The sequence below is a fragment of the Zingiber officinale genome, chromosome 9B (genome assembly GCF_018446385.1).
Source record: "Zingiber officinale cultivar Zhangliang chromosome 9B, Zo_v1.1, whole genome shotgun sequence".
Taxonomy (NCBI): Eukaryota; Viridiplantae; Streptophyta; class Magnoliopsida; order Zingiberales; family Zingiberaceae; genus Zingiber; species Zingiber officinale.
Genome location: NC_056003.1, coordinates 104,644,728 through 104,654,643, shown reverse-complemented (window position 1 = coordinate 104,654,643; position 9,916 = coordinate 104,644,728). Strand labels below are relative to the sequence as shown.

The window sequence follows — 9,916 nt, the reverse complement described above, 5'->3', positions numbered from 1 at the left end:
TTAGCTAGAAAATATTGATGATGAATTATTAAAAAAATGAAATAAAAATAAAATTTAAGAAAGAAATAATTCTACATTTTCAATATGTTTTTGACTATTAAAAGTGTGTATATATATATATATATATATATATAAATTAAGTGTAATCAATAAATATATCATTAAAAAATTTAAAATTACTAATTAAATTTTAATAAAAAAATAAAAATAAATTACTAACTAAATCTAATTTTAATAATAAAAAATTAAAATGATCAATTAAATCTAACACGAGTAAAAAAATAAAAATGATCCAAATTTAATCTATAAAAAGTTTAAAATTTTTGACCAAATATAGTTTAGCTAGTAAAAAATTACAATTACCAATAAAAATAAATCTCAACTAAATTTTATTTTAACCATAATTTTAAATATTTAATATCCATACTCATATGCTTTTAAATTAATATTCATATTTAATTTACATAGATATATATATGTAAAATTTATGGGTCCCAATATAATAGGGGCCCTAGGCATAGGCCTTAATGGCCTATACCTTGAGCCGGCCCTGAACACGTTCTAAGGGATGTGGTACAATTGTAAATATTCAAAAAGAATAATAAAAAATTAAAATTAAAATTTTGAATATACTAACTATTTTTAAAAACTTGACTTATATAATATATTACAAATTTACTAAATTTAAATATTAAATTATTTTTAAAAAGCCAATTTGAAATATTTATCCGATTCAATTTTAATTTTAAATTTCACAAATCTAGTAAGTTGAACAATCGTGATTGATGTATTATATTCAGACAAATAATATGTTAATCGGACATAGTTTGATTGATAAATGTCTGATTAATCCATTGATAATATGGTCAATGTCCCGTGCTTGGTAGGAAGAGATATATGATATTTCTCAAATAATTATAATTTAATTATCCTATAGGGTACATATATGAAGATTGAACTATTGATGAAGCGGAGCATAACATCAGGAACAATCGCAGAATTAATCAGATTGTAAAATCTTAATATCTGATAATAAAAAAATTGACAACATTGGCAATCAATTCATATAAAAAAATTTAATGAATTAGATAATCAATTTATATTAGTTCGGTATTTATTTGATCGCGATGATAAAATTCAATCAAATCAATTTATTTTTTTAAAAAATTAATTAAATCAATTTTAATTTATTGGATCTATTAAATTTTAAACTAATTGATAACCCTATTCAGCATGTCATTTCTACCATCAAAAGTGGGAAAGCCTCGTTCACTTAAGTATTCATAATAAAAAATTTAAGATTGAATCGATCATTTCAGAATTAATTGTTTGAAATGACTGAATACTTATGCTAACTAACATAATAATAACAAAAACAAATACAAATAAGCATAGTTAGATTCCTGAGGAGGATTGCTTCGCACATGATCAGTTTGAAGGAGGTCGTGGTCGAGGAAGGTAGCCATCGTTTCCTCGATGAGCGGTGACAGCGTGACAGGCTTGTGCTTTAATCCAAAGCGGCAGGTGCGCTCCGTTTCGGCCTGTGACTATATATGTGCGCGCGCGCGCGACCGTTCTATAGCCGCGCTCAATGCAAATAAGGCACGTCCTTCCGCCACTTTATCAACTGTTTCATTCGATCGGTTCTTAGTAGGTTCCTTGCTTCTCCCTTGCGTCACTCCTGATCTTCACCGAAAAGTGTTCATTGGCTGTCTTGTCCTTTTCCCTGCTACTGTACAGTTGTAGAGTGGATAGGGTAGGGCGGCTTCTTGAATCGCAATCAAAGGGACGACGAGCTTTCTTCTTTCTGTCTGCCTTTTTTTTGTTTGTTTGGTTGGTTTTTTGGTTCTTGGAGATTTGGCTGTTAAATCCGAAGAGGTTCGATTATTTGGCAATGCGAGTGTCTTTGCCGTCCGAAACGATCGGTAGGTAGTCCTCGCTCCGATGCAGAAATTTCTGTTTTTTTTTCCCTTCCCTTCCTTAATTGTTTGGTTGATCTTCCGTTGCTGTTCCATTTTGTCATCAAATTTGCTCAGGATCCGAAATTTAGGGTTTCTTCTTTGGATTCGTCTTCCTGATGGCTGGTGATGCATCGTGGGAGGAGAGTTATCCCATCGCCTACTTCCACCGCGAGATTGCAGTGTTGAAGCCCATGCCGCCTGGAGATAGAGACAGCAGCGACCAGGAGGAGGACACATTGATCTCGTTAGACGCGATTTTGCCCGACGATCTACTGGAGAAGGTGCTCTCCTTCCTGCCCATCGCCAGCATCGTCCGGTCGAGCTCCGTCTGCAAACGGTGGTACGAGGCCGTGCACTCCGGGCGGCCGTCGTGGGCCAAGATGTCGCCGCAGAAGCCATGGTACTTTATGTTTACCTGCAGCGACGACGCCGTCTCCGGCTATGCCTACGACCCGAGCCTCCGCAAGTGGTACAGCTTCGACTTCCCGTGCATCGAGAAGAGCAACTGGTTGACCTCCTCCTCCTGCGGCCTGGTCTGCGTCATGGACGGCGAAGACCGGAGTCGCATCTTCGTCTGCAACCCCGTCACGCGCGACTGGAAGAGGTTGGGCGACGCCCCCGGCGGGTGCTCCCCCGATTACTGCGCCCTGGCGGTGTCGGTCGACCGGCGCACGCACGGCTACACGGTGGCCGTCGCCAAGTGCAAGCAGGTGCCGCAGGACTACTACCAGTGGGACTTCTCCATCCACATCTACGAGTCGGCCACCAGCTCCTGGGTCACCCTCTTCACCCAAGTCCTCGCCGGCTGGAGGAGCGGCGATGAGTGCGTCATCTGCAATGGCGTCCTCTACCTGCTGATCTACTCCACCAGCGTCCTCCGCAACGTGGAGTCGCGCCATTGCTTGGTGATGTACGACCTGGCCGCGCGGCCCTCCTCGTCCGGGACGTCTCTGATGCAAATGGCTATCCCCGCGCCCTGCTCTCTGACCTGCGGCCGATTGATGAATCTCGGCGACAGATTGGTCATGGTCGGCGGGATAGGGAAGCATGACCGACCGGGGATCATCAAAGGGATCGGGATTTGGGAGCTGGAGAAGAAGGAATGGTGGGAGGTGGCTCGGATGCCGCACAAATTCTTCCAAGGCTTCGGCGAATTCGACGACGTCTTCGCCAGCAGCGGCGCCGACGACCTAGTCTACATACAGAGCTTCGGTTCTCCGGCGCTGCTGACCTTCGACATGAGCCAGAAGCTGTGGAAGTGGTCGGTGAAGAGCCCCGTGACCAAACGTTTCCCCCTCCAACTCTTCACCGGCTTCTGCTTCGAGCCCAGGCTCGAGGTGGCTTCCTGATCTCTCTTCCTTCGCTCCTTCCTCTGCCTTTTGCTTTACAACTCAACAAAGATGCCAATTCTGTTGTCTACTCTAGTTTTGGCCACACACCCTACTTTGTTTTGAGAGTTGAGAGTCCATGATTTAGTTATATCATCCACGCACAATTCTGTTTGATCCCTTTGCTCCAGCAAATTGCTCCACTCTTCATGTTTAAAATAGCAGCAAAAGCAAGAAGATGCACTACCCAAATGGAAATGGAAATAGAAATGAGAAACAGACAAGCTACTGCTGCTGCAGCAGCACTCATCAGTTGGGGCAAGGCTTGAAAGGCTACTGGGGAAGAGCAGCATAAAAATGGCAAAGCGAAGAGGAAGAAGCCAGTGCGTTGATGATCAGCTTTTGTTACGGTGGGAAGTGACCAGCTTACAGCCTAACACCAACAGACGAGGACCATTTTGGAAGGGAGATCTGTGCGCTGGGGGGCCTCTCCACAGCTCTTCCCCCACTTCCCACTTCTCACTTCCGGGCAGGGGCATGTCAGCCGCTGTCCTGCCCACAGGCCTGACTTCTGGCCTCCACTGCCCTTTCCACAGCCATCAAAAGAAGCAGAGCCATGGTGGTACTGCTGGCTTTTGAGCTGTAACGGCAGCTGCCCCGCCTCCTGCCGCTGCCGTGCCGCTACTGCTCCTGCGCTGGCAGAGAGAGTAATCAGTAATCTATCGCTCACCTACGTTGTTTTTACATCTCCTAACAAGAGATTTTATTTTATCGTTGCTTTGGGGACGATGGCCGGTGAATTGCTTCCGTAAGGGTAGTCAACCATCAATGAAGAAGCTGGTCACGGATTGGAGTTCTTCGAGACGAGTCTCTGCGAAATTTAAGAGAGTTAGAATGAAAGTTGAGATCGATTTTAGCGCAGCCATTCCGACGTCTCAATTTCGGTAATCGAAAACTAAAGTACGGTGAAATAGAAGAAAAGTCGTTGAAATTGTATGCGTATATCCGTGAAGTGGGCTCATGTATTCCGCTTGCGTAGGGATAAGTAAAATAATAATAATTAATCAAATTTAACCAATCAAATTTAGAAATTTAATTCGTTTTTTATTTTTTAATTACAGTTTGATTTTTAGTTAATTTAGTACTATTTCAATTTTAAAATTTATAATTCGGCTAATCTAATAAAACTAATAAGAATGTTAATTTAATTTTTTTATTTAAAAATGTAATTAATTAAATAAAATTTAAATTTGATTAATTTTGTCTTAAAATTTTGATTAATTTGATAAATTCAATCGAAAATTGAATTTACTGCTCCTTAATCGATTTGATTTGTTCAGTTTTTTAAGAAAACTTGATGTTGATTAGAAAAAATTTTGATTTGTTCAATTTTTTATTTGTTCGATTTAATTTTAACCGAATGCTCACCCCTATATTTTTACACGTTTGGATTGAGGGGATGTCTCATCTACATTCGTTCTCCACGTTCTTAGTTGACCATGCTCTCCATACACAAGCACCGAGTGATAAAGTTAGATTTGAGAATAAGAAGTCAAGTAGCATTGGTTCCGGAGTAAGGAATGTATTGGTCCCGAAGTGTGGAGTTGAATAACGTTGATCCCGGAGTTGAGAGTAGGGTGCTGAGTAGCCTTGGTCCTGAAGTCAAATTCATATTGGACGTAAGCCAAATCCGATTTGAACGTAATTCGGAGAGTGTAAACTCGGATCCCGTCGTGATCCGACTTGGTTTTATTTGACTACTAATTTACAAATCAATTTGACTTTGTGAGGACAAACTATCTCTCCCATATCTAGTACTATGGATTGATTCATGGCCTTATTTGGGGTTAGTGTTATGGTCATACATTTTCAACTATATTTCTATATTTACCTTTTTTTTATATCTATGAGATTAATTATGAGATTAATTCTAAAGGCGTCGATTCCATATTTTATGCATTGATTCATGGCCCAATAATAGATCACATGTCACGCGTCCAATGTATCGAGTCGGATTGATTCATGACCCAACAATGGATCACATGTTACGTGTCCAATGTATCGAGTCAAAATGGGCCACTTAGTATTTTTTTGTCCTTTTCCTGTCCATTTTGGAGCCGGTCCAAGATGCGTTTGGAACTAAGTCTGCATGCTCCAAATTCTTGTTGTCAGCTCGTTTGGAGGTAAGAAAACATATCTATCTTGGAGGTAAATTAGTTCGATTTATTTTAATTTAATTTGACAAAATTATTATATATACAATATTATTATATAATTTTTTTTATTAATTTAATTAAAATTATTCTAATTTAGTTAGAGTAGTTTAACATTGTTCTAGTAATTATCATCTTTTAGTAACTATAATCGTAATAAAATTGCTCGAAGTGAATTAAATGACAACAAATCGAATATTATTATATTAAAAAAAATTTATCAACTTATCAAAATATTCTAATGGTAAAAAATAAAGTCATCACGGCCCCATACACTCTATAAAGTGATATAATAGGGATAAATTATATGGACTTATTTCATATTAATTGAACATTCTTCTTCAACAGGGACACAAGATAATCTAAAATAGTATTTATATTTACTGGACAATGTATCAAAGATTTTAAGAATTAGTTGAATATAAATTACATTAAATTAAATTTAACTTATCTGTCGAGATAACCTGAATAGATAATCTCAAGCTGTTATCATAGACTGATTTCGGCTAAGTGCTGAACGCAGACTGCACAGTATCCGAACGAGCTGAGCGACCAAGCGAGCAGATCAAGCAAGCGAGTAGATTAGCCAAATGCACTATAAGAAAATTCTCATTCAACAACACTCAAACGACAATGATTTTATATCAAATCGTTGTTTTTTTGTCTTTTAACAACGGTTTTAACAAAAATCATTGTCTTTTAGCAATTTTTTTGGCCTACGATAACGGTTTTTAAAAACCATTATCTATTTATGCTTTTTTGGGACTATGACAATGATTTTTAAAAACTACGACAACGATTTTTGAAAATCGTTGTCTATGTGTACATTTTTTTTGGGTTACGACAACGATTTTTAAAAACTGTTGTCTATTAAGTGTTATTATATACCATTATTTTTTCCCTCGCCATTTTTTTCCCTTCGTCATTTTTTGTAGCCGAGTTTTTCTTTCCCTCTCCCTGAAATTTTTTACCGCCGCATTCCGCCCCTTTACCTTCTCGATCCCTAAGCATTTCCGTCCAACCTACGATCTCTTCACCTACTTCGCATTTTTCTTTCTTGATCTCTTCTCGATCCCTAAGCATTCCCCCCCCCCCCCCTCTACCGCCACCTCGCTGCCACCAAAATCCCCCCAACTTCCTCGACGAGCTCTTCTTCATCCTGAAAGAGGAAGGCGGAATGAATCCGCGCTTCTTTTGCTATCTCCTCTTCTTCATCCTGGAAGAGGATGCGAAAGGCTTAGGGTGTCTCAGATCTCAATGGCGAATCCTCTCCTTGCTTGTGCTCGGTCCCTCTTCGCCAAAACCTCTTCCCTCCTCACCGGTCTTCTTCCTCTTCCGAAGGGTGTCGTGATCGGTGTGTGATGACGACCGATGAAGCGGCGGCGGCGGCAACGTCTCCGAAGGTGGGTGTCGCGTTCTCCAACCGCCTTCGGCACGTGGAATCCATGTCCTTGCACCCCCTCAGGCACTGGTCAGATCTCACACCTTAACGCCGTCATCCTTGGTGAGCCCCTAGAATTCGAGGAGAACGACCTTGTCTTCCCCTCACAAGAATTTTCCAGCCAGGCCCTTGTCTCCTCTCCCGAACAAACCTTGATCTTTTGGGAGAGATTGGTCCAAATCAAACCTTTATTCGTCATGCTTTGCTTTTTCCTAACCTTAGGTTTATGATTCTGAAGCTGTGAGCTATAGATATGGAATCAAAGGAGATGTGCACGAAAGCTAATATCGGATATGATTGCCTTTTTTTCGGTACATTTTGACATTTGGCTATTTGGTGATAGGTTTGAAGTTATAGTATACGAATCCTTTCTTAATTCACTATTGCTTGCCTTTGATTTTTTTTTTCAAATCTTGATGACACCCTCTATCCGTTGAGTTCCGGAATTACCGCCGAGTGCTGCAAAAATATTTTAGGTATGGTCTCTATTTTGTTTCTATATCAACTTTTCCCTAAGAATTGAGACATATTTTATCATTTTTCAGAATATATGCTTGAAAATTAAGAGGTTGAAGAAAGCAATTTACTAGAGTTGTGTAGTGTTCTGTATAAGCACTATAGAACAACAATGGCTGGTTTAAAGGTAATTGTTATATTCATGTTCGACAAAGGTGCACTTGCAGTAATGAGAAACTTTCTACTTGTTTTTCAGGTCATTGGCTATAACTTCGATTATGATGATTTCCATAGGTTTGGCTCTATCATTATTTTTTTTTATCTTTGCTTCACATGTTTCATTCTATGGTTTTAGTGAAGCAAAGAGTTTACTGATTTCCTATGGTTTAATAGCTTTGTCCATGGAAGATTACCATATGAAACATTAAAGCCAAATCCTGTTATAAGTCAACTCTTGCTGAGCCTTCCAGTTCGAAAAGTTACGAGTTTCTGGGGCATGGATGTTGAAACTCTCTGATTCAACTTTGTTTTTTTTCACTTCAGTAACAAGCTCATGAATTGACCTGAATGAATACATATTCACTAATGGTGATCAAGTTCATGCTGCTAAAGTGCTTAAGAAACTGTATCTGGAAGATTGTTTTGATATTGTTATTTGCTTTGAGACACTAAACCCACCATCCTCTTCATCTACAGAAGATAATTCAGCCAACATCTTCGACATAATTGGCTACTTATCGAAACCTGTGTTGGGGTTGCAAGGTTGCAAACATAGTCCCATATTGGAAACACATGGGAAAGATCATGAGTTTATAAGAGAAAAGATATCTCTATTGGAATGAGGCCTTTTGGGGAGAGCCCAAGAGCAAAGCCATGAGGGTCTAGGCCCAAAGTGGACAATATCATGCTATTGTGGAGATATCTAAATTCTTTTCGATCCAACAATTGGTATCAGAGCCCTGACTGCCAGAAGGTTTAGCCGCCGACTGTGCACAAGAGCTATGGTCTGATTGAACCATGTGGGTACAATATTGACCTCGAACAAAGAAAGTGGGGGCTCCTATGTTCGGATCAAGAGGACCAGACACCAGGCAGGAAGTCCTAGTTGAGGCTAGGCAAGGAAGTCCTAGTAGGTCGGGTGGACCGAGGGGCAGGAAGACCTGGTGGGTCGAGGATCAGACATGGGAAGCCTATGGTCCTTTGTTTGAGGGGGGGATTGTTGGGGTTGCAAGGTTGCAAACATAGTCCCATATTGGAAACACATGGGAAAGATCATGGGTTTATAAGAGAAAAGATATCTCCATTGGCATGAGGCCTTTTGGGGAGAGCCCAAGAGCAAAGCCATGAGGGTCTAGGCCCAAAGTGGACAATATCATGCTATTGTGGAGATATCTAAATTCTTTTCGATCCAACAACCTGATCCAAATGTTGATCTACCAAAGACATCAATATTGTGTAAACCATCCATTGAAGCCATTGAGCACACTCTCAGGATTGCAAACATTGATCCCCAGAGAACTGTAAGTTGCATTTATGAATGAGTCTTCATTTCTATTTGGTTGCTAATAACCCATATTAGGATTTAATAAGTATCTTACCTTCCTGTTGAGGTCTTAGAAATCAACGTAGTCATTACTTTCTATCACTAGTGGTTACATCATGGCATGCTATTATTTCCTAAGAAAAACTGTGTACTAGTCTATTATGTCTATTATGTCACAAGATTGTCGAAGAATACTCTCTAGCTTGATTGGTTGGGTGTATATATATATATATATATATATATTACCATTGAGCACACTCTCAGGATTGCAAACATTGATCCCCAGAGAACTATAAGTTGCATTTATGAATGAGTCTTCATTTCTATTTGGTTGCTAATAACCCATGTTAGGATTTAATAAGTATCTTACCTTCCTGTTGAGGTCTTAGAAATCAACGTAGTCATTACTTTCTATCACTAGTGGTTACATCATGGCATGCTATTATTTCCTAAGAAAAACTGTGTACTAGTCTATTATGTCACAAGATTGTCGAAGAATACTCTCTAGCTTGATTGGTTGGGTGTATATATATATATATATATATATATATATATATATATATATATATATATATATATATATATATTTGATGCAGGTATAAGAGCATTGATTGCCATTTATTCTGGAGGAAAACGTGAATGGCAAATTCTTACAAGTATCAAATGCTAAGCGACACTTTGTGTGCGACTGTGAGCGAAATCCGACGTGGGCTATCTGACGTGGCCAAAACCTAATTTTTTTAAACTCTCTCTCATCTGCATGCAACAACTTTTCTCTCTCATCTACATGCAACTATAAAATTTTTTAATCTCTCTCTCATAATCTGATTGCATACAACAATCACTGTGCTACTAATTTTTAAAGGTGATGTAGCTGCTACAACGTTGTAGTAGCTACTACACAATAGCTGCTACACGTTATAGCAGCTACTATACAGAAACTGCTATAACGTGTAGCAATATTATTGTGTAAC

The 9,916-nt window shown here is 39.2% G+C and overlaps 1 protein-coding gene and 1 pseudogene across 1 annotated transcript; both read left to right on the top strand.

Annotated features, from left to right (window-relative positions):
* The first annotated feature begins 1,476 nt into the window (after window positions 1–1,476).
* Window positions 1,477–8,940, top strand: LOC122023255 (annotated as a pseudogene).
* Window positions 1,784–3,698, top strand: LOC122025510 (F-box/kelch-repeat protein At3g61590-like). The gene is made up of 2 exons (XM_042584322.1): window positions 1,784–1,925; window positions 2,037–3,698. Exon 2 carries the CDS (start codon window positions 2,078–2,080, stop codon window positions 3,308–3,310), a length of 1,233 nt encoding a protein of 410 aa, XP_042440256.1. The 5' UTR covers window positions 1,784–1,925; window positions 2,037–2,077; the 3' UTR covers window positions 3,311–3,698.
* Window positions 8,941–9,916: the final 976 nt, after the last annotated feature.